The 26,680-nt window shown below is 38.4% G+C and overlaps 1 protein-coding gene across 1 annotated transcript in view; it reads right to left on the bottom strand.

Annotated features, from left to right (window-relative positions):
* Nucleotides 1-26,680, bottom strand: part of RNF169 (ring finger protein 169) — a 91,670-nt gene that overhangs the window by 57,502 nt on the left and 7,488 nt on the right. Inside the window, exon 2 of the mRNA XM_081240307.1 lies at nt 7,400-7,473. Within this exon, the coding sequence (XP_081096433.1) occupies nt 7,400-7,473 (74 nt within the window). The remainder of the gene's footprint in view (nt 1-7,399; nt 7,474-26,680) is intronic.

The following is a 26,680-nucleotide window of genomic DNA, read 5'->3' as shown; positions in this document are numbered from 1 at the left end:
CTTACTACTTGAATAATTCAGCCAGCAATGGGGAGAAAATACTCCTCAAAAACGAACCAGTGGTGAGGGAGAAAAAAGAAAATGGATAGGTCAGTAAACCAATTCAGAGAAAGCCTAAACCACTCATGTGATCTGCAGAATTATCAAAAGCAGTTCATCTTTCCCACTACAGAAACCAGGGAGATAAGCAGTCTAGAAGCAAAGGCTGTTTTTTTCCCCCTACCTTTAACCTTTCAGAGTCTAATGATTCAAAGAAGACAAACAAGGGCAAGCTGGATTATATGTTTCCAAAATCTAATATAAAGCAACTATTATTTAACCATGTGGTCAAAGCTAAGCACCTAACAAACTGTATAAGCAGAAGGAATAATGGTGTAAATAATAAGCTTAATGCAACCAATAAATAGAATTTATAGGGATGAATCAATTATTTCAAAACACAAAATGACTAACAGTCAATCTTATATAGATTAGAACCATAAAGAGATCAATATTGAAATAATTTCTCCATAAAACTTATTTTTTCATTTCAACATATATTTACTGCAGACAAGAATATAACAAGATGGGCAATTGGGATTGACATGTATATACTGATGTGATAAAACTGATGACTAATAAAAACCTGCTGTATAAAAAAGTAAAATAAAATTCAAAAAAAGAATATAATAAGAATATAAATATTCAAGAATGAATACAACAAAACTCTTTCCCCAATCAATGTAACAAGATGGAGGACTAAGCACATGTTAATTTTCTCCTTCTACTTAAAACACCATAAAATGTCAGAAAATTTCTTTTTAATAGAATACATCTATAAAAGCACAGCAAAAATGGCATGCCATTAGCAATCAAGATCACAAATATCCAAAAGATGGAACTAGTTTTCACACCTAAAGGTTATAAGCAAGCAATTCATAGAAAACCTGTAAATGGCCAGTAAGCACAAGATGCTCCTTCTCTCTAGTAACCAGGGCAATGTAAATTAAAACAATGAGATATTTTATTCAACAGATAGCAAAATATTAAAAATAATGATAAAGGCTTAGCAAGGATTTAAAGAAAAGGGACTCTCTTTTACTGTTGGTAAGAGAGTTAAGTTGAAAAAAAGTCTTTTGAATATCCACCAAAATACAAAGTGTATATACAATCTGACCTGCACTTTCACTTCTAGGAATCTAACTTAAAGGCAGTATTTGCTCATATATGTTCATGTATGTTTAGTGCAACATCTCTTCAAAACTGGGGGAAATGGAAAACAATTTAAATGATCAATGGTTAAGTGAATTTTATGCCTCATCCACACTATGAAATACCATTCAGTATGAAAAAAGTACCTATATGAAAGCACCTGCTGTCCCTCCACAAAGAAAGCACATATTGTTAGAGGAAAAAAAAAAAACTGGCTACAGAATAGATCATATTATTCCTCAAAATTCCTAGCTTCTTTGAAGTATTTACCATCAGACTGTAATACCCACAACCCCTCTTTGAGGTAGTCACCTGTCAACTCCCCTTATTCACAGAAAACCTTAGCACTTAGGTTTCTGCCCAGCTGCTCCAGTGATATTCCTGAAGACTTCAGTATCAGTATATTCTCTCAGTTTCTTCACTTCCTTCTAGATAAATCTTTTCTTCCATCCTACTTCATTTACCTCCTCCCATAATCATACCCTAAACTCTGTCATGTTCAATAACTAAACCACCTCCCAGTCTCACATTTAACCCTCTCACATTTAGACGACGACTTCTAGGTTTCCAACTTTACTTATATGCTAGTCACCCTACTTTTATAATTCTTTAGCACCATCAAAACTTCCAGTCCACTGACTCTACCACTCTCATTGTCCATCATGTCCTCAATTCCTTCCTCAAACAACCCCCTTAAAATAACCACGGTCCAAAATTACAACAACTTCCTCGTATACACCTTCAAGTCCACAGCATCATTCCCTCTGTCATACTTTTGGTAAAATCCTAACCCTCGTTAAACCCAACCCATTGCTTACTCCAAAAGTGTTCTAATTTGTCTTATTTCCATTCTTGTCCTATGAGGCAGAGACAGCTAGCTGCCTACCCAGTATTCATTCTTTCATTCCTTACTAAAACAACCCTAGGGACTTCCCTGGTGGTGCAGCGGTTAAGAATCTGCCTACCAATGCAGGGGACACGCGTTCGATCGCTGGTCCGGGAAGATCCCACATGCCACGGAGCAACTAAGCCCGTGTGCCACACCTACTGAGCCTGCGCTCTAGAGCCTGGGAGCCACAACTACTGAAGCCCGCGCGCCTGGAGCCCATGCTCTGCAACAAGAGAAGACACCACAATGAGAAGTCTGTGCACTGCAACGAAGAGTAGCCCCCATATGCCGCAACTAGAGAAAGCCCGCGTGCAGCAACAAAGACCCAATGCAGCCAAAAATAAAAATAAATAAATTTATAAAAATAAATAAATAAAAGAACCCTAATTTTACTTAGGAAGTTAATGTACCCAGCTAAAACACTATGCTTCCCAGCTTTTCTGGCAGCTAGAGGGAGTCTGTGACACTCAACTACAAAATACAGGTGAAGTCACTCCGTGCGGCTTTGCAGAAGGCTCTTTAAAAGACCCAATTCAGGGCTTCCCTGGTGGCGCAGTGGTTGAGAATCCGCCTGCCGATGCAGGGGACACGGGTTCGTGCCCCGGTCTGGGAAGATCCCACATGCCGCAGAGCGGCTAGGCCCGTGAGCCATGGCCGCTGAGCCTGTGCGTCCGGAGCCTGTGCTCCGCAAGGGGAGAGGCCACAACAGTGAGAGGCCCGCGCAAAAAAAAAAAAAAAAAAAAAAGACCCAATTCAGCTGACATAGGCCCTTCTGCCTTACCTTCTGTCTAGATGGGATTCTACAGAAGGATCAACGATGGTTGATCCACATCACAAGGAGACAGGCACACTTGAAGATGTCTAAACAGAAAAAAAAGGAGCCTGCACCCATGATGTCCTAGAGCTGCCATAATCAGCCCTGGACAGCTTACCTCCAGCTGTTTGTTACTGGAGAAAAGTAAAACTCTTAAGTTATTTGAGTCACTATTTTGGGGTCTCTACTATTCACAGTAAATCCAATTCATAATTCTTAGACCCATTACAGTTTATTCCCCACACAACAACCAGAGACCTTTTAAAAGTATAATTCAGATCATATTACTGGCTTCCCATCACACTTAAAATAAATTTAAGGTCCTTACCAAGCAACTAGGCCTTCTTTGATCTGGCCCTCTATCTCTCCCAACTCACATCTTACCAAATCCCCATGCCACCCTTGCACCCTTCCACAACTTGTACACTCAGTTCCAGCCACAGTGTTCCTTAAACAAGCCAAACTTGTTTCCATCTCAGGGCCTTTGCATTTGCTGTTCTCTTTGCTGGGAATGCTCTTTCCTCATAAGTTTACTTGGCTTGCTCCCTCATCTCTTTCAGGTAGCAACTCAAATGTTGCCTTCTCTGAGACTTTCCCTGATCACTGTATCGAAAACAGTCTTTTTTTTTTTTTCTCCTTGCGGCACGCAGGCCTCTCACCGCTGTGGCCTCTCCTGCTGCGGAGCACAGGCTCCGGACTCGCAGGCTCAGCGGCCATGGCTCACGGGCCCAGCCGCTCCGTGGCATGTGGGATCCTCCCGGACCGGGGCGCAAACCCGTGTCCCCTGCACCGGCAGGCGGACTCCCAACCACTGCGCCACCAGGGAAGCCCCCAAAACAGTATTTTTGTGTCTCAAGTTTCCCTTCCACTCCCCTCTAACTCTTCTTACCCTGCTTTATTAATATATATTAATTTTTTTTTGCTTATTTACTGTACATCTTCCCCACTAGAATGAAATCTCCCTGAGGTCAAGAACCCTGGGTGTCTGCTTCAGCATCATATTCGTAGTACCTGGCACACAGTAAGGACATAATAGATATATGATGAATAAATGAATATACATCATGATCTTATCTATACTAAAAAAGACTAAAGCATATGTGTGAGTGTGTGTGTGTGTGTGTGTGTGTGTAAATATATAAAGGATCTAGGATATACACTAAACTGTTGACACTTGTTATCTCTGGGGAAGAAAGTGGAAAATAAGAAAAAGGAGGGGCTTCCCTGGTGGCGCAGTGGTTGAGAGTCTGCCTGCCGATGCAGGGGACATGGGTTCGTGCCCCGGTCCGGGAAGATCCCACATGCCGCGGAGCGGCTGGGCCCGTGAGCCATGGCCGCTGAGCCTGCGCGTCCGGAGCCTGTGCTCCGCAACGGGAGAGGCCACAACAGTGAGAGGCCCGCATACCGCAAAAAAAAAAAAAAAAAAAAAAAAAAAAAAAAGAAAAAGGAGAACTTTCACATTTTGCTCTGCATATTTCTGCATAAAAAAGACAAAATTAACTACAACACATGGCAGGAAGAAAATTTTAAACATATTTAGAAATATAAACCTATTTATAGAATCATAAAATTTAGAAACATAGTAACCTCAGTAAGCATAACACTACACCATGGGTAGAGGGATCTATGATTAGTAAGCAAACATCTTTTAAAAGAACTAAAATTAGGGGAATAAAATTTCCTGTTAACTTTTTATAGCCCTTATAAAGGTTTTTACTGTCACTTAAACAAAATAATAAAGTATACTAAATAAAAAGTGTATTACACGTCAAATTAGTAATGATGAGTTGTATAGAATTAATTTCCATCGCTTGCTCAGTAGAAACTTTTAAACATCTCCCTCCCCTAGGGATTCATCTAGATAATTATATATTTGTTTTGTTTCAGAAAATATGCATTCTAAGACACATCTTTTTTTATCAAATTCTCCATCCAAATATCTAGTGCCTTAATTTTTTTTACTTTATTGAGGCATATTTTTACATATTATATAATTCATCCATTTCAAGTATATAATTCGATGATTTTTAGTAAATTTACCAAGTTGTGGAACACACCATAAATCAGTTTTAGAAATCTTCATTGCTGTAATAAAATCACTCAGGACCATTTACTGTTAATCTCCATTGTCATCCCTACTCAATCAACCATTAATCTACTGTCTGTCTCTATACTTCTGTCTATTCCTAGACATTTTCTATAAATAGAAACATACAATATGTGGTCTCTTTTACCTGGTTTCTTTTACTTAGCACATTTTTGAGGCTCATCCATCTGGTAGCATGTATCAGTGGTTCATCCCTTCTTATTGCTGAATAGTATTCCATTATATGGGTATGCCATATTAGTGACTTTTGGTTTTATGACTTGGATTTCCATTTTCCAGGTTATGCAATGAGTGTAGGATAACCTGGGTACTTGGAGTACGGGTGGGGGGAAACCTATTTAACGTTTATTTAACACAAATGACATAGGTGAGTGTTTTTCAAACCCAATCCAGTTTACACAGAATGAGATTGTCCTAGCTTCACTCAACAGCATTATGCTATCAGTCGCTTTTAAAACCATTTTCCTGTCCCTCCTTCTTAACAGGAACGAAAGAACAGTTCCCCAAGGTATCCTTCTCTCTCCCAAGGCTTATAAAAAATCTCTACACTCACTATGCCTTCTGCTTTACCTCCTTTTTCTACCTCCAAGTCCCTGTTTTCTCATTATCTTCAAGCTGACAGCTTCAAATTTTCCATATTCTCCAAGTTTCTGAAAAGTTATATTAAAACTAAATATCTGCATATTCTGGAATTTTATTTAAGAGAAATCTGTGGTTCTTTTGATGTAGCCCCGAGAATAATTTGTTTCTGTGTAGAAAAAAGCTTTGTAACTGATTTAAAACGAATAACAAAAAACTCACAACACCAATACAAAAGGAGCATGAGGACCCAAGTCAGCATTTGACACTCTCATTTAAAAGAAAAGATCAAAGAATATACAGTAATTAAGCACAGTTTTTTTATCTTTTCTTTTTAACATGACCTTATTAAATACTGATCTTTTTTTTTTTTGCGGTACGCGGGCCTCTCACTGTTGTGGCCTCTCCGGTTGCGGAGCACAGGCTCCGTATGTGCAGGCTCAGCAGCCATGGCTCACCGGCCCAGCCGCTCCGCGGCATGTGGGATCTTCCCGGACTGGGGCACGAACCCGTGTCCCCTGCATCGGCAGGCGGACTCTCAACCACTGCGCCGCCAGGGAAGCCCAAAAAGTACACTTTTTTTTTTTTTTTTTGCGGTACGCGGACCTCTCACTGTTGTGGCTTCTCCCATTGCGGAGCACAGGCTCCGTACGTGCAGGCTCAGCGGCCATGGCTCACGGGCCCAGCCGCTCCGCGGCATGTGGGATCCTCCCGGACCAGGGCACGAACCCGTGTCCCCTGCATCGCCAGGCGGACTCTCAACCACTGCGCCACCAGGGAAGCCTTGATCTTTTTCGTTCAGTCTAAAATGCCACCATAATGTTATTGTCTTGCCTCTGCTTTATGATGATGTCTGATTCAGATTAAGTGGATTATCTGCCTTTATAAAACATTAAATATCTCCATGTAGAATGATTATCTAATCATTTATGAACTTGGGTAAGGGATGGTCGTTCAAGGAGAGGGCTGGGGAAGGATGATACAAATCTTATAACATACTTCTTATTACCAGTCTTTCTGAAGTCTTAATCTTCCAAGTGATTCCCAGACTATTAGCTTGAAAACATCAAAAATAAGATGATGTGGACACAGCTAAAAGCTCTCCCAACGGTAAACGTTCTCTAACTAGAAAATTATTCCACTACCCTTACCAGTCTAAGTTACAGTTCTTCTGTAGTACTTAAGAGAGTGAAAGCAGTAAAAGATAATACCAGCTACATGTAATTAGAGGAACCTTGCAAGATAAAGAAAAATAAGACAAGCTATTACTATTAAAGCTTAAATGTTAGCTTTTTTTTTTGCGGTACGCGGGCCTCTCACTGTTGTGGCCTCTCCCGTTGCGGAGCACAGGCTCCGGATGCGCAGGCTCAGCGGCCATGGCTCACGGGCCCAGCCGCTCCGCGGCATATGGGATCCTCCCGGACCGGGGCACGAACCCGTATCCCCTGCATCGGCAGGCGGACTCTCAACCACTGCGCCACCAGGGAGGCCCAAATGTTAGCTTTTATCTAACATTTAAATGCCAAGAATACGTCTCTTGGTGGCCAGTTATTGCAGCAGGTATGTGATAGGCCATGTGAGCTACATTTTCATCTGTGAAAGGACAGCTTAAAAGGGTTAAGGTTTACTCTACTTCCATCATAGCTACAGAATCTAACTAGACCAGTATAAGGTAGGGTACAGAAAGACAGGCTCTGCATTATAAATTTTAAAAATCCCTAGTAAATCAAAACTCCCACTAAGCATTCTTTAATGTCATCATTTCAATTAACTTTAAGAAAATGAATGGCATAATGATATGTATACTGTTATACTGTACCTTTCTCAGGCTTTCATATTCCTCACGAAGTTCCCCAGGCTTGCTTAATTTGATTGGTGCTCTGAATATAAACTCTGCAGGAAAGGGAAAAGAAAACACTTTTTAACAGAACTTTCTAGGAAGGAACCAAGATCTTGTCCTACTGCTGCCCCCACACCATAAACCACATAAAAATTGTGGTCATCTTCCACAATTTGAATATTCATTCATTCATTTAACAAATACTTATTAAAGGGTATAAACCAGGCACAGTTCTAAGCACTGGGGAGAAGCACTGAACAAATAAAGTTCTTACTATCATGGAGTTTACAATATTGTGGGGGGAAACAGACAATAAACAAACAAGTGTGTGTATATAATACAACTGGTGGTACTAAGGGCTATGGAGGAAAATAAACACAGGCTGGAAGGTTACTTTATCAATATATAGATGGTCTGAAGGGTCTCACTGATAAAAGTAACATGTTAAAAGACCTCAAGGAAAACTATATTTAAAGCTCCTAGTTCAACATTACCAAGTAACATTTTAAATAAGCTAAAGTTTTACTCATAATACTTTGTTACTAATGTTTCTTTCTACTTCTTTTTCAACATTGCCAACAGACTATTTTCCTGTATACAACTTATAAATATTTTCAGTATATAACCTGATTTTTTATCCTCAAAGCCTTCAGTGGTTTTGATCAGCTTACAGAATAAAGTCAAAATTCTTCAATATGTCACTCAAGGTTTTCCAGAGACTGATCACAACTTTATCTTTCAAAAGCACTGTGTCTCTCATCTCTTGACTATCTGGTTACAATATATATATGCCATATACTTCTAACCCTTTTATGCTGTTTCTCAGCTGAAATTTTCTTTTCTCCCCTTCTCTATATCCAGGCCCACAGGAGGCACACAATACACACTGGTTATATAGACAATAAAAATCCAACTTAAGAACAGGAATAAAAGATAAGTCCTAAATGCTATCAAAAAGGAAGGAGAAAATATGCACTTCTGTCTCCTTAAATGTACATGACACTTCGATATACCCCTATGTATATTTAGAGACTTAAACACAGTATTTATTTGAAGACTTACTAACAACTCTATATCCCATTCAGGTTGATAATATTTGTTGTAGAAAAGTTGGCTCCTCAAAGAGCTGACTTTTGTCCTTTTTCAGTTGTCTCAACTACCTTAAAAAGACTCATATACACCAGAGAAATGTGGAAGATTCTTAGACAAGAACACTGGACATAATACAGATGCAGAAATCAGTAACTTAAAGCTCTACCAAGCTGCAGAGAATTATTAGACCTGGGGCTTGGGAGGCAAACACTACATCACCTTCACCCACTTAAAAAAAAGTCCTGATGACTATTTTAATCATATCTCTTAAGTACATTTCTAATTATAGGCAAATAGTATCTAAAACCAGATACTTTAAAAGAGGAGGGGAAGAAGGAAGAGAAAAGCAAAACCCTTAAGTCAAAAAAATTCTTTTAATCCATTTATGGAGAACCTATTACCTGAACGATACTTTATATTTTCTCAGTGAATCTTCACAGAAACTTTATAAGGTAGGTATTATACCCATTTTACAATAAGGAAAATGAGAGGTTAATGACTTGCCCAAGGCCACAGAACTAGCACATGGCAAAATTAAGAGAAAAAGAATTAACAGGTATAAAGAGGGAAATTACATAATGATGAAAAAGGCAACCCATCAAGAAGCTATAATAATTATGCACTTGTATGAACCTACAACAGAGCAAAAAAAAGATTATAAGAGAAATTAATAAATCTAAAATTATAGTAAAAAATTGTAACACACCACAATTAAAAACAGGTAGATCAGGAGGATCAAGGGTAATAAAAATATAGAAAAATTGAACAATAAAATTAACAAACTTGATTATATGTATTTATATATATTTATGAACTCAATGAACAAAATATATATTCCTTAAAGCAAACAAGGGACAATTAAAAATACACTAGGGGGCTTCCCTGGTGGCGCAGTGGTTGAGAGTCCGCCTGCCGATGCAGAGGTCACGGGTTCGTGCCCCGGTCCAGGAAGATCCCACATGCCGCGGAGCAGCTGGGCCGTGAGCCCAGGCCGCTGAGCCTGCGCATCCGGAGCCTGTGCTCCACAGCAGGAGAGGCCATAACAGTGAGAGGCCCATGTACCGCAAAAAAAAAAAAAAAAAAAGAAAAGATACACGCATCCCAATGTTCACAGCAGCACTATTTACAATAGCCAAGACATGGAAGCAACCTAAATGTCCATCGACAGATGAATGGATAAAGAAGATGTGGTACTTATATACAATGGAATATTACTCAGCCATAAAAAATGAAATAATGGCATTTGGAGCAACATGGATGGACCTAGAGATTATCATACTAGGTGAAGTAAGTCAGACAGAGACAAATACCACAGGATATGGCTTATATGTGGAATCTAAAAAAATGGTACAAGTGAACTTATTTACAAAGCACAAATAGTCACAGATGTAGGAAACAAACATTGTTACTTGGGGGAAGGAGGGAGGAGGGATAAATTGGGAGATTGGGATTGACATATGCACACTACTATATACAAAACAGATAACTAATAAGGACCTACTGTATAGCACAGGAACCTCTACTCAATACTCTGTAATGACCTATATGGGAAAGAATCTAAAAAAAGAGTGGATATATGTATACATATAACTGATTCACTTTGCTGTACACCTGAAACTAACACAACATTGTAAATCAACTATACTCCAATAAAAATTAAAAAAAAAATAAAATGTAATTATGATTGGGAAAAAAAAGAGCTTTCAAAGCTATGAAAAGACATGGAGGAACCTTTAATGCATATTACTAAATGAGAGAAGCCAATCTGAAAATGCTACATACTGTATGTCTCCAACTATATGACATTCTGGAAAAGATAAAACTTTAGAGACAATAAAAAAATCAGTAGTTCCAAGGACAGAGAAAGTAGGGATGAGTAGGCAGAGCAGAGGATTCTTAGGGCAGTGAAAAAACTCTTTCTAATATTATAATGATGGACACATTTCATTATACATTTGTCCAAACCCACAGAATGTACAACACCAAGAGTCAAATCTACCATTCTGGTGAATGACAGTGATAATGGGGGAGGCTATGAATGTGTGGGGGCAGGGATCATATGGGATATCTCTGTACCTTCCTCTCAATTTTGTTGTAAAACTAAAACTGCTCTAAGAAATAAATTCTTGGGCTGGCGGGGGCGGGGGTGGGGGGTGGGGACAGAGCAACAACATGTCAAAAGAAGCAGAAAAGGCAACATCACCCTCCTTAGTCCAGAGGAATTAGTCCCAAAACCCACCAATCCCTCCACCAGAATCTATAGGGATTTTCAAGTGTTTCAGTAGCACAGAAACAACCATTCACCCTTCCTTCATCTCACAGAAAAGAAATACTAGAAACTATTCCAGGTGTCACTGAGCTGCTGAGTATCTTAGTATTTATAAATGAATCCAGTGGTGGAAGTACTTTCTTAATGCCTGTCCTCTGACAACTACAGTTGACCCTTGAACAACGTAGGTTTGAACTGTGCAGGTCCACTTATATGCAGATTTTTTTTCAATAAATACATACTATGGTACCATATGATCTGCGGTTGAATCTGAGGTTGGTTGAATCCACTTATCCACATAAGGTTATACACAGATTGTCAACTGTGCAGGGGGGGTCAGTGTCGCTAATCCCCATGTTGTTCAAGGGTCAACTGCACCATGTTTAAAAGAGAAACTCTCTAAGGATATAATACCCTAAGAATGACAAACACACATGGCCAATGACCAAAGCTGAGTACTGCATTCAGTCTAATGTGAACTGTAGGAGAAGCTATACTTCATTGATGGTCCTTCCTGAAAAAGATTTTCTCTAGGGTGAGGTGACTGGTTATTAATAAAGGCAAACAAACAAAACAATCTATAAGACTAGCATTTTGCTAACTGCACCAAACCCTAAGGAATAAAGTATCATTGTCAAAGAATCCACACTCAATACAAAATTAGAAAAAGAACCTCACTGAACTATATTGGGAAGACGCTACCCCAATAACTCTCAAATCCAAAGGTAAACATCCCTTGGTACCTGGCTATGCTTGAGTTTTTACCCCTGTATGTTCAATTTCTTATTAGTGCAGCTGAATGAAAAAGAACTTTGGACTTAAGAGTCCCAAGATCTTGATCCTAATTTGAATACTCCCACTTACTAGTTATTTGTCCTTGGGCAAATAAAAAAAATCTCTTTGCTAATTTCCATCTCTATCTCCACCACCAGTATCATTTTGATGACTGGCAGTTATATAGCACTTTGATTATGCCAGGCCCATTTCTAAGCACTCTATATTTTAACTCATCTAATCTTCATAATGACCCAATGGAGAGATGCTATTATCCCCACTTTAGAGATGAAGAAACTGAAGCACAGAGCATATAACTTGCCCAAGGCTACACTGCTGTAAATGAAAGAGTTATGATTTAAACTCAGGCAATCTGGCTCCAGAATCAGTCCTCTTACCCACTGTTCTTTATTACCTCTTTAATATTAAAAAAAAAAAAAAGTAAAGAAAAATAAGCTGAACAACCCTATATGACAATGGGCAAAGGACATGAACAGGCAGTTTACAGAAACATAAATTCAGATGACTTGTAAACAAATTAAAATATGCTCAATTTCGCTCATTTCAAGATATTAAAAACTTCTGAAACAAAACACTTTTATATATCAGATTGGCAAATATCAAAAAAATTTGATAAAGACAAGAGTTAGCAAGGGTATTCGTTATCTTAATGATGTATCATATATGTGTACAAAGATGTACAGACAAGAATATTCACTGCAGATCAATCACAATACTAAAGACTGGAAACAACCTAAATGTCCTTCTATTTTAGAATGACTGAATAAATAATAAGTGACTGGGATACAATGGATCCTTTCCTATACTGACTGTTTTTATTCCTGGTCTGGTTTCTTGGTTTACCACGTAATTTTTGTTGGAATGCCATTCATTGTGTTATGAAAAACTATAAAGGCTGTGGATGATATAACATCCTACAGAAGATTCACCATGTTCTCTGACAGGCAATTAGACTAAGGGTAGATCACCTCACAATCCATTCAGGACATGAGCTTACTCAAGGTTGGCTGCAGGCTTTGTAAAACTTGAAAAGTTTGTTCTACCCTAGTTTGTAGCCCTCCGAGGATCCAACTGAGAGTTAAGGGTATTTTCCAAGCCTGCCTGCCTTGGAAGGTCCTCAACTTTTTTCTCCCCGACACTGAAGAACTGCTAAAAGAGTGCTCTGTTTTTCATTAGGCTTCTGGGAAGCTTCTTAACCTTTTACCCTACACAGTTAAAGAATCTGCAAATGCCTCAAGAGAAAAAAAAGCAGGTGGAGAGGCTGGGGGGCGGGGGGAGATGCACCTCCCTTCTCTCTGGGATCTGGGCCTCTCAAGTTTTGGCTGCCTTGGCAGCCCTGAACTATAATTTTTGTATCCCTAGCCCCATGAAGAAAGCTCTGCTGGCTTTTTTGCCTCTTAATAGCTATACTCTCCCTTTGCCAAGAATCCATAAATGTCTGAAGTCCTGGCTGCCTTGGCAATTTACCAATGCCTTCATATAGATTTTTTTTTAAATCAGGCTTTTCTAGTTATTCTCAGCAGGAGTTTTGGTCTCTACAATCTGCTCCATCATAGCCAGAAGCGAAATCTACATTCTTCATAAGCAGTGGAGAAGACAAGATTTCCGTCATGAAACCCAAACCATTAATAAAGAGGGAACAAGCAGTGAGGAAGAAGACAAAAGGAGAGAATATTCTTTTAAGAAAGTCAAGAAAGGAATCTAATAAGGTAGAAAACGTGTGGTTCAAGTCCTAAAGAAACTTACAATCTTACTAGGGAATGAAAAACATACGCAAGTGAAACTACTATAGAATGTGGAAGAGTTATAAAACTAAACATCTGACTGCAGCTCAGAACAGCATGAGGTAGAGGTACACAACAGCAAAAGAAGACAATGAATCAAAGTACATCTTCTACAACAAAACCTATGTAAGTGCAAAGATACACAGGAACCAAGAGGTCATTATCCATATTAATCTCAAGGTTACCTGCTTATACTACCCACCAAACTTCTGAAATACCTTCAAATGGAATATTCGAAAGGAGAAACTTTAATGTTAAATTAGGCATACCATTTAGAAGTAGGAAGGTGGAAACATGGGGAGTGAACCACAAATACGTTCTAAAACCAAACTAAAGTGCTTTCCATTTTATCTACTATTTTTTTGGTTTACTCCTTCTAACTCTCCAAGAGTGCAGATGACAGCCAAGTACCAACTGTCTTAAACTAATGCAATTGCTCCTTTACCTACTTGCCCAAGATATTAACAATTTACAGTAGGCAATATAAAGAGCGTTTACCTGGAAAGAAGAGGAAGTGCACAGAGAAAAAGTTAAAAGTTAAGAAAATATTCATATCAAATTTTAAAGCTGCTTACCTAAGTACCATAATTAACACCACAGATTACTGCTATAGTAACTCAAACTGTGTTTTAAAACTATCCTTGGCAAAGAACTAATGAAATCAAGATGTCACAACTCACATACCAAGAACTTAAAACATGTTTGTAACTTTTGACCTAGTAATTTCTAGGAATCTTAGAAAATAATCTAAAATACAGAAAAACTTTTACATAAAAAGATTTTCATTGCAACATTGTTCATAACTGCAAAACAAAAACTGAGAATAACCTAAATGTCCAATATTGAGGGAATGATTAGGCTAATTACAGACCGTCCACACAATGTACTATTATCCTGGCATCAAAATTATATAGAAATATTTTTTTAATAATATGCAATATTGGGCTTCCCTGGTGGTGCACTGGTTAAGAATCCGCCTGCCAATGCAGGGGACACGGGTTTGAGTCCTGGTCTGGGAAGATCCCACATGCCGCGGAGCAACTAAGCCCATGCGCCACAACTACTGAGCCTGCACTCTAGAGCCTGTGAGCCACAACTACTGAGCCCGTGAGTCACAACTACTGAAGCCCACGCATCTAGAGCCTGTGCTCTGCAACAAGAGAAGCCACCACAATGAGAAGCCTGCGCACTGCAACAAAGACCCAACACAGCCAAAAATAAAATAAAATAAATAAATTATAAAAAATGCCATATTGCTTTAATTAGATAGGAAACCATTTATGTTAAATGAGAGATGCAGACGCCGGACTGAATATGCCTTATAATTTCAAACGTGAACATTAAATATAGAAATGGAAATAACAAATGGAAAAATAACAATAAATTGTAGAAGTCACAAAGGGAGAAGAAAATATTAATTATAACATATCAAGTTATCATACATAAGTGTGTAAGAATAATGAAAACCGTTATCAGAGATCAGGAAGTTAAAGAGGGAAGGAAGTGAGCAGTGAGGAAGAGGGAGGTGCTGAGGTAAGAGAAAATACACCAAAAAAAGGCATGAGACCCTTTCCCCAAAGCACTTATTAACATAGCTTATTAGCTAAGACAAAGTCATAAAAAGTTGTAAGAAGAGATTTAAATAATTACAGAGATGATGACAAATGCAAAGTCACAAAATGAACAATTGCCAAATGCATCTTACAAGCAAATGTTCCAACAGACATCTGTAGGAGCAAGAGAACAAGGGCTGGGAAGGAGAGTCAAGGCGTTAGGAAGGTTGGATGCAGCTCAGTCTAACTGGTAAAACTTAGATTAAGTTAAAAGATGGAAGGGGGGCTTCCCTGGTGGCGCAGTGGTTGAGAGTCTGCCTGCCGATGCAGGGGATACGGGTTCGTGCCCCGGTCCAGGAAGATCCCACATGCCACGGAGCAGCTGGGCCCGTGAGCCATGGCCACTGAGCCTGCGCGTCCGGAGCCTGTGCTCCGCAACGGGAGAGGCCACAGCAGTGAGAGGCCCGCGCACCGCAAAAAAAAAAAAAAAAAAAAAAAAAAGATGGAAGGGGACTTCCCTGGTGGTCCAGTGGTTAAGACTCCGCGCGCCCAATGCAGGGGGCCCGGGTTCGAAGCATGCCACAACAAAGAGCCTGCACGCCACAACAAAGATCCCCTGTGCCACAACTAAGACCCGGCGCAAGTGGTTAAGAATCCACCTGCCGGGCTTCCCTGGTGGCGCAGTGGTTGAGAGTCCGCCTGCCAATGCAGGGGACACGGGTTCGTGCCCCGGTCTGGGAAGATCCCACATGCCGCAGAGCGGCTAGGCCCGTGAGCCATGGCTGCTGAGCCTGCGCATCCGGAGCCTGTGCTCTGCAAGGGGAGACGCCACAACAGTGAGAGGCCCGCCTACCGCAAAAAAAAAAAAAAAAAAGAATCCACCTGCCAACGCAGGGGACACGGGTTCGAGCCCTCGTCTGGGAAGATCCCACATGCTGCAGAGCAACTAAGCCCGTGAGCCACAACTACTGAGCCTGTGCTCTAGAGTCCGCGAGCCACAACTACTGAAGCCCGTGCACCTAGAGCCCGTACTCCTCAAGAAGAGAAACCACCGCAATGAGAAGCCCGCGCACCATAACAGAGTAGCCCTTGCTCGCCACCCGCACGCAGCAACGAAGATCCAACGCAGCCAAAAATTTAAAAATATAAATAAATAAGTTTGTAAAAAAAAAAAAAAGACCCAGCGCAGCCAAATTTTTTTTAAGTCTTTAAAAAAAAAAATGGAGGAAGAGCACTCCATGTGTACAAAGCACAACCAAAGTGTGATAACACTACTGAACTGCACAGTTAAAAGGTTAAGACAGTAAGTTTCAAGTTATGTGTTTTTTACCACAATTTTAATTTTTTTTAAGTGTGAAGGCTGGATAGTAAATAATTACATTCTGCTAGAGCAGAAAGTTTATGTAGGAGAGTGGTATAGGCCAGAAAGGGTAGGTTGGGGCCAAATTATAGAGAACCTTCAACACTAGGCTAGGGAATCTAAACTCATCCTGTCATCAACAAGGATACTACCATATTTAATCTTATTAATATTAACAAAACTATTAATAAAAAATAAAACTTCAGTTATCCAGCATGCTTGGGGAATAAGATGTTGCTTAATTTTATGTGGTAACAATGCCAAATTTGGGCAGGATCTTCCGCATACAGTTACAGCACTTCACCATCCACACGTTTGCCGGATAACTTTCAAAAGTAGAAAGATCCCAGGCTATGGAGACCAATCAGACTCCATCACTTATCAGTGTGACACTGAGCACACTACAACTTCTCTAGCCCTCAGCTTCCCCACTTCCCAAATAAATTGTTATGTATGATTAAATGACATGATTTAAAGTAATGTCTTGTACAATGCTGGATATATAATTGATATTCATTAAGTGTTAGATACATACTTATAAGAAAAAATTCTACTTAATCTTTTCAGGGATAGAAATTTCTCAGAATTGTAGGGAAAAAAATGGCATCAGAGATTTTTTTCTCTATATATAAGTGGGACAACTAGATAGTGCTTATTAACTGCTAATAAAAATTAATGATAAATATTCAAATTCCAAGTTGCATCTTGCTTCCTTAGCTTAAAAAATTAACCCGATTTGTACCTCGATCTGGAAAGAATAATGAGTCTTAAGCAGCCTAAGTCTGTGTAGACTTACGGCCAGATAGTAAATATTTTCAGCTTTGCAGACCAAAAGACAGCTGCTCAATTCTGCCATTGTAGCATGAAAGCAGCCATAGACAATATGAATAAGTATGGCTGTGTTCCAATAAAAATTTACAAAAATAAGCAGTAGGCTGGATCTGGCCTGCTGAATGTAATTTCCTAATCCCTGGTACTAGAGATTGAATGTTTGTGTCCCCTACACAATTTATACGTTGAAACCTAATCCCCAATGTGATGGTATTTGGTGGTGGGGTCTTGGAAAGGTGATTAGGTCATGAGGGCAAAGCTCTCATGAATGGGATTAGGGTGCTTAGAAAAGAGACCCCAGATTCACTTTGTTATAAAGCAGAAACTAACACACCATTGTTAAGCAATTATACTCCAATAAAGATGTTAAAAAAAAAAAAAAGAGAGAGAGACCCCAGAGAGCTCCCTTGCCCCTTCCACCAAGTGAGGACACAGCAAGAAGACTGCCATCCATTAACCAGGAGGCAGGCCCTCAAGAGACACTGAATCTACCAGTCTTGATCTTTGACTTGCCACCCTCTAGGACTGTGACAAATAAATTTCTGTTGTTTATAAGCCACCCAGTCTATGGTATTCTGTTATCACAACCCAAATTGATCTAAGACATCTAGATTAGAAAAAGACAACGAGAGTAAAGATCAATAGAATTTGCAAAAGCAGGTATTAACCAAGAGTAGAGTCAAAGTGTAAGGTTCCTTGTTGAATCCAGAAATGGCCCAAACAACAGGCACAGCAAGGCAGCCCAAACTGGATCAGCGCAGTCTAAGCATGAGGCACACAATAAAGGAGATCACAAAAGCAAATGTAGGTACAGGAATGCTGCAGAGATGAAGGCCGTGCAGACCTAGGCAGACCAAGACCATGTGGGTGTCCCCATCTCTATATCCACCACCACCCTGGACAAAAGCCTTTGGACTTAATTTCTGCTCTTTTTGAGGTGAAGAATCATCCACAATAGTCCACAAAGTGGAATGATACCAAAATTAGAAAGAGTGCAGGATTTCGAACCATACCTACCTGCATTCAAATCTACTACCCACTGGCTTTGTATCTACCAGTATTTATCCTTGCTAAGCCTGTTTCTTCATCCATAAAATGGGAGTAATACCTACCTTAACAGGGATGTTTATCTCATCTAATCCTCCAGTACCCTCTTGGTACAGATTCTGTGCACATTAAAATGGTAGCCTAACTGGCCTGTCTCTTAAGACTCTTTGTCTATCTTCGACACTGCTTCCCTACTTCTTTATAAAGCAGAGACCTGACCCTATCATCCTCCTGCTTAATAACTTTCATTGGCTTCCCTCTGCCTCCAAGATTTATAAACAAGACTCAGTCTACCACCCCAGCCATATTTTCTCATATTCCCTCAATACTCTCCCCTCCCCAGCCTTCACACATAATCACTATTCCTAGATATGCCAGACCCTGTCTCTTTACATATGCCACTTCCTCTTCCCACAATGTTTTTTATCTTTTTCACTGTATGATAATTAGTTCAAAGCCCTGTTTATTGCCCTCTCCTTTGCAAAGCGTTTCTCACTTAACCCAGGGAGAATTACATTAGCCTTATGCAGGTCCTCACAACATTCTGCACTTACCTCAATTGTAGTAGGATTTATTACCTGTGTTATAATTACTTGTTTCTGCCTCTGATTCCCCAAATTAGGAGATTTTCTTGAATCCATGGGGATGATCTCTAGGTATGTGTCTCAGTATAAAACAGTGGCTTAAATTTTTGTTGTTGTTGAATATACCAATGAGAAAGTGCTTTAAAACCAGCACCATTTTGTACTAAGATCTTTTAAAGAATTTGTTGGCTGGAGGAAGATCAATTTGTAAAGCTTTTCTTTATAATGAAACCAAAAGTAAACTTTAGTAAAGTCCAAGTCAACAACAAATTAACAGGGTGCAATCTTTTGAGATTTTATCATAATAGTTTTACAGAACCAAACACTAGACAAAACACAAGAGAAATGGCAAAACAGAAGTAAAGGGAAAATACGTCCACTGCTATTTAGAAAAGTGAAAACCAAAACTGGATATAAGTTGTCTTCAGGCTTAAAAATTTAATTGTACACACATGTAATGAGGAAGACTGGCTCAGTTCTGTTTTGAGAACTGAGTTGCTCATCCTGAATCTGTAGTTCTGTTGCGTACAGGATGAGCAAGGCCAATGCAATCTTTGGCAGCATTAATAAGAATTTAGCATCCAGATGGAGAGATGGTAAACCTCACTACATTTTCCACTGGTCAGGCATTATTTAAAGCATGAGGGTCAATTCTGAGTGGCATATTTAAAGATGAACAGAAGGATAAAGGAATCATGATATATAATCAAAAATCTTTTTTTAAGGATTTTTTTAGGACTCTTTTTCCTTTATTAAACATTTACTGAGTATCTAACACATTCTAGGTACCATATTAAGTGCTGAATACACAAAGACATAGTCCCTGACCTCAAAGAGTTCAGTGTAATGCCAGAGACAGACACACAAACAAGGAACTGAAATCCAGTGACATGACGAATACACATACTCACGTGGTGTCACAAAGGAAGGCAATCAACTCCTATTTGAGAAAAAAATTCACAGAGCACTTGTTTCACCTGAGTATAATCTGACAGAAGGATAAGAGGGAAGAATATTCCAGGCAGAATAATCATAGGTGACAAAAGGTCAGAAAGGTTTCAAAAAGCATACTATATTACAAGAACTGTAGGTAGTGCAGTATGACCAGAAATTGGGGAAAGGGAGAAAGAGGACCAAAGAGATGAATTTGAGAAGTTTAGCCTAAGAATTTAGATAGAAAAAATCATGGTCTTTAAATATTTGAATATTGAAACTAGGGAAGAATATTTTGATTCACTAGAAACTTAATTTTCAAACAATTAACACTGTCCAAAACTAGACAGCAGTGAGTACAGAGTCATCAGAATGGGAGAAATATCCCTGTTCATGTATAAGCTCAATCTTCCCTTGGTATTCTAGATCTCATCCCTAGCTACTAACGATATTGAGAATCATTCCAGGTGTTTTATTGGCCTTTCAGTTTCCCTCTTCTGTGAAATGTCTATTCAAATCCACTCACCATTTTTCTAATGAGGTGTCTGTCATAGTGATTTGTAGTTCTTCATATATTTTGGACATTAATCTTTTGTTAGTTATTACATTGGAAGTATTTTCTCACATTCTGTGGTTCATCTCCCTATCTTGTATCATACAGAAGTTTTGATTTTAATGTGACCAAATTATCAATCTTTTCCTTTACTCTGTATTTTTTGTTTAAAGAATTCTTCCTATCCCATTTTCACAGATACTCCTAGTATTTTCTAAGTTTTATAGTTTGACCTTTAATCTATCTGGTATTAACTTTTTGTGTGTGGTGTGAGGTAAAGATCTATTTTTCCTTGTTTTCTGTAAGGTTAGCTAACTATCCACAACTGAAAATATTTTTGCCCCATTGATTTGTAATGCCACCTGTCATCTACCAAATTCAAGTATATGAGGACATGTTACTGGACCCTTAATTACTTTTTAAACTATTTAACCCTGTTCTTGGCCACTAATCATTCGTATTGACAAGTTCCACTAAAAAAAATTAAAATTAAAAAAAAATTCCCTTCTATTCCAAGTGTTCTAGCTTTTAAAATAATAAATGAATGGTAAATTCTGTCAAATGCTCTTTTGAGCATCTACTGAGATGATCATATGGTTTTACTCTTTATTAATATGGTGAATTACATTAGATTCTTAATGTTAAACTGAACTCTCATTCCCAGAATACTACTTGATTGTGATTAAAAAAAAAAAATACACTACTAGACTAGTGCAGATTTCACTTGGGACTTTTAAAATCTACATTCATTGGCCTATATTTTTCCTTTCTTATACTGCCTTTGTGTGATTTTGATATCATGTTGTAAAAGCCCCCCAAAATTAGTCTAGAAACATTTTTTATTCCCTGGAATGGTCTGCACAAGGATTATCCATCCTTCAATATTTGGGTAACCTGTAAAACCATCTGTGCCTTGTGTTCCTTTAATGGATAGAATTTTTTTTCCTGCTTTTTACTATGAAAATGACTCACATACTTATTAGAGACACCAGTACAATGAACCCCAACATATCCATCACCCAGCTTCAACAGTCAACCCACTGTCAATCTTATTTCATCTATTTCCCAAATCTTTACTTGTTCCCTCTCCCCTTGAATAAATTGTTTTGAAGAAATCCCAGACACCATATCATCTTACCTATAAACATTTTAGCATCTCTCTTAAAAATAAGGACTCTTTAAAATATGTAACCAGAAAAAAGATTTCACACTAAAAATTTAATAATCTTTAATACCAACAAATATCCAGTCAGTATTCAAATTCCTATCAAATATTTTTATAGTTTTTCAAATCAGAATCCAAATTAGTCCATACGCTTAAATTGGTTTTGTCTTTTAATCTGCAGGTTTCCCTTCTATGTATTGCTTTTATCCCCCTCTTCTTCACATATTTGTGGGGGAAAAAATGGGCCATCTGTCCTGTAGTTTCCCACATTCTGGATTTTGCTCACTGCATCCACATATTACTTAGTGGGTAGATTTTACTACTCAATTTCTTTTTTAGTTACATTTCTATTAATATTTTCTACTTATTCTTGACTCAGCTGCAATAGGTTGTATTTTTTAGGAAACTGACTATTTTACACAACCTTCCAAATTCATGGGCATAAAGTTTTCCATATTCAATATGTATGGGTTTTTAGAAATCCTTATCATAGCTATAGTCATATTCCCTGTTTCATTCCTAACATTGTTTATACTTTCTTGTGTTTCTTTTTCATTGACCAATCTTGCCTGAGATCTGTCTATAACAGAGTCTATATTAATATCTTCAATGAGTTAGATTTTGGTTTTATTAATCCTCTTCACTGTTTTCTACTCCATTAATTTCTATTCTTACCCTTATTCTTTCCTAACTTCTACTTCCTCTGGGTTTAATCTGCTGTTACTTTCCTAGCTTCTTCAGTTGGCCACTTAATAATTTTCAGGCTTTCTTCTATTCAAAAACCTTAAAGATTCTAGGACATAAATTTTTTCGTATTAATATTGCTGAAATTGGGATGTTTCTTACAATTAGTCTTACAATCACCGTCAGTTGGGCAAGCAGTGATGGTGCAACTGTCACTGCTTATCTATGTATGAACATAAACAACTAAAGAATAAGCTTGCAAAAGTAGTAGTTACTTGGCAATTATCCCTGGTGGAATGACTAGACAACTGTAACTTCTCAATGTTAGTCAATAAACCTATTACAGACCATCTGACAAAGAACTATGAATGAGTCTCATCTGAAAACCTTTTGTTGATACCTGCTGGCCAGTTCAAGAAAACATCAGGATCAAAATTTGATGGGTGCCAGCAGTTTGAAAGAAAATGCTGGAGATAGCTGTGGAGCACTCTTTTAAGAAATGTTCTATCACCAATGCTCTCAATTACATAGTGAGCAATACTATGTAGAAAAACACAAACCTCTGTGCTTCCATCAGAAAGTGATTTAGAAGAATCAAACTCTGCATATGAAGTCACAGGAATATTCTACTAATTTGTTGCTTCCCTTCCTTTTATAAATATATGCATGAGTGGTATGCTAAATCTATATCTAAGTAAATATATATGAGTTCTTTCAGTAAGCATAAAGTTTCAAAGTCTAAATGATAGGAAAGCACTGTATTTGGAAAGTAATAGTCCATCTCACAAATGATGACATCTTAAGATTTAATGAAATATGATACAGGCACTTAAATTTTCCTCTTAGGAAATTAAGGAAACACTCCATTTATCACTGCAAAAAAAAGAACAAAATACCTAGAAATAAACTTACCTACGGAGGCAGAAGACCTGTATGCAGAAAACTATAAGACACTGATGAAAGAAATCAAAGATGATACAAACAGATGGAGAGATATATCATGTTCTTGGATTGGAAGAATCAATAGTGTGAAAATGACTACACTACCCAAAGCAATCTACAGATTCAATGCAATCCCCATTAAATTACCAATGGCATTTTTACAGAACTAGAACAATGAATTTCACAATTTGTATGGAAACACAAAAGACCCCAAATAGCCAAAGCAATCTTGAGAAAGAAAAATGGAGCTGAAGGAATCAGGCTCCCAGACTTCAGACTATACTACAAAGCTATAGTAATCAAGACAGTATGGTACTGGCACAAAAACAGAAATATAGATCAATGAAACAGGATAGAAAGCCCAGAGATAAACCCACACACATATGGTCACCTTATCTTTGACAGAGGAGGCAAGATTATACAATGGAGAAAAGACAGCCTCTTCAATAAGTGGTGCTGGGAAAACTGGACAGCTACATGTAAAAGAATGAAATTAGAACACTTCCTAACAGCATACACAAAAATAAACTCAAAATGGATTAAAGACCTAAGTGTAAGGCCAGACACTATAAAACTCTAAGAGGAAAACATAGGCAGAACACTCTATGACATAAATCACAGCAAGATCCTTTTCGACCCACCTCCTAGAGTAATGGAAATAAAAACAAAAATAAACAAATGGGACCTCATGAAACTTCAAAGCTTTTGCACAGCGAAGGAAACCATAAACAAGACGAAAACACAACCCTCAGAATGGGAGAAACTATTTGCAAACGAAGCAACTGACAAAGGATTTAATCTCCAAAATATACAAGCAGCTCATGCAGCTCAATATCAAAAAAACAAACAACCCAATCCAAAAATGGGCAGAAGACTTAAATAGACATTTCTCCAAAGAAGACATACAGATTGCCAACAAACACATGAAAAGATGCTCAACATCACTAATCGTTAGAGAAATGCACATCAAAACCACAATGAGGTATCACCTCACACCAATCAGAATGGCCATCATCAAAAAATCTAGAAACAGTAAATGCTGGAGAGGGTATGGAGAAAAGGGAACCCACCTGCACTGTTGGTGGGAATGTAAATGGATACAGCCACTATGGAGAACAGTATGGTGGTTCCTTAAAAAACTAAAAATAGAACTAGCATATGATCCAGTAATCCCACTACTGGGCATATACCCTGAGAAAACCATAATTCAAAAAGAGACATGTACCACAATGTTCATCGCAGCACTATTTACAATAGCCAGGACATGGAAGCAACCTAAATTTCCATCGACAGATGAATGGATAAAGAAGATGTGGCACATATATACAATGGAATATTATTCAGTCACAAAAAGGAAACAAAATTGAGTTATTGGTAATGAGGTGGATGGACCTAGAGGCTATCATACAGAGTGAAGTAAGTCAGAAAGAAAAAAACAAATACCGTATGCTAACACATACACTGGAATCTAAAAAAATGGTACTGATGAACCTAGTGGCAGGGCAGGAATAATGACACAGACGTAGAGAACGGACTTGAGGACACAGGAGGGGAAGGGGAAGCTGGGACGAAGTGAGAGAGTAGCACTGACATACATATACTACCAAATGTAAAACAGATAGCTAGTGGGAAGCAGCCACATAGCACAGGGAGATCTGCTCAGTGCTTTGTGACCACCTAGAGGGGTGGGATAGGGAGGGTGGGAGGGAGACACAAGAGGGAGGGGATATGGGGATATACGTATACATATAGCTGATTCACTTTGTTGTACAGCAGAAACTAACACAACATTGTAAAGCAATTATACTCCAATAAAGATGAAAAAAATTTTTCCTCTTAGTACTGCTTTGCTGTATTCCAGATTTTGACATATAGTGTTTTCCACTGTTATTTAATTCTAAATATTTTCCAGTTTCCATGATTTTGTTCTTCATCCATTTATTTTTAGTTTATTTTTGCTTTTACTTTTTAAATTTCTAAACATGGATAGGAGGTGAGGGGAATCAGTTATATTTGTTATTAATTTCTAATTTTATTGGATTGGGGTCAGAAAACATGGTTTATATATCAAGCTTTGGTATTTGTTGAAAATTTCTTTGTGCCTAATTACATAAATTACATAAAATTACATACAAATTTCACTTTTAATTAAAAAGGATGTATATTCTCTAATTTGGGAAGTGTATGGTTCTATATATACATAGTAGATCAAGTTATACATTGCATTTCTTTTCTTTTAGTGGTTATCCTTCAATTTTTAATATGCATCTGACTGAAAGCTTAAAGTTAATTAATGTCTCTATCCTCCTTCTGAACTATATATAACACTTTTAATGCTGGTCACTTTCCCTCCCAGCTTACATTTTATCCTCATCTGATATTTTAGCTCCACTTTGGTTTTAGCCCCAACAAATCAGTCATAATTATTTTTGTTTTATACAGTCAATTCTTCGTTTACCGAACCAATTTCTTTGTTCATGATGATTTCTTTTTTTTTTTAACTTATTTATTTATTTATTTTTGGCTGCATTGAGTCTTCGTTGCTGCGCGTGGGCTTTCTTTAGTTGCAGAGAGCAGGGGCTACTCTTTGTTGCGGTGCACGGGCTTCTCATTGCGGTGGCTTCTCTTGTTGCAGAGCATGGGCTCTGGGCATGCGGGCTTCAGTAGTTGTGGCACACGGGCTCAGTAGCTGTGGCTCATGGGTCCAGAGCACAGGCTCAGTAGCTGCAGTGTACGGGCTTAGTTGCTCTGCAGCATGTGGGATCTTCCTGGACCAGGGCTCGAACCCGTGCCCACCGCATTGGCAGGCGGATTCTTAACCACTGCGCCACCAGGGAAGTCCCTATCATGATTTCTTGTATCCTTCTCGCTCCCCTAAGTTACATTTCTTTCTTCCAGAAGTGCATTCTTTCATGTAATAGTTCTTTCAGAAACAGTGTGGTAAATTCTCCATATTTTTGTTCATCTGAAAATACTTTTATTTTGCCTTCACTCTTGAATGATAACTTAGCTGAGTATGAAATTCTGATCTCTCTCAGCACTAGGAAGATATTATTCAAGTTTCTTCTGGCCTCTCTTTATTAAGAAACATCTGCTCTCAGTCTGATTCTTGCTCCTTTGTCTTTCCTTTCTGGTTGCTTTTAAAAGTGTCTTTGGTGTTCTGCAGTTTCATTGCAATGTATTTAGTTTTGGGGTTTGTTTTTGGTTTGTTCATTTAATTCTTGCTAGGCCCTCATGAGCTTAAACCTAAAAATTCATGTCTTTTTAAATTAATTCCAAAAAATTCTCATGTCATCTCTTTAAATTCCATGTCTCCCTCATTTTATTTTTCTCCTTCTGGAACTGCTATTAGATGTTGGGTCTTCTTGCTTAGTCTTTCATTTCTCCACCTCTTTCATATTTTCCTTCATCTTACTGTTCTGCATTCTCAGGATTTCCTTATATTTAACTCCCAGCTTACTATTTTCTCTCATCTGTGTAAACTATCACTTATTTACTGAGCTTTTTTTTTTTTTTTTTTTTTCTGTTTGCGGTACGCAGGTCTCTCACTGTTGTGGCCTCTCCCGTTGCGGAGCACAGGCTCCAGACGCACAGGCTCAGCGGCCATGGCTCACGGGCCCAGCCGCTCCGCGCCATGTGGGACCTTCCCGGACCAGGGCACAAACCCA

Source organism: Mesoplodon bidens (genome assembly GCF_964165515.1).
Source record: "Mesoplodon bidens genome assembly, chromosome: 7".
In the NCBI taxonomy this organism is placed as follows: Eukaryota; Metazoa; Chordata; class Mammalia; order Artiodactyla; family Ziphiidae; genus Mesoplodon; species Mesoplodon bidens.
The sequence above is the reverse complement of the archived record's forward strand: the minus strand, read 5'-3'. Positions and strand labels throughout refer to the sequence as shown.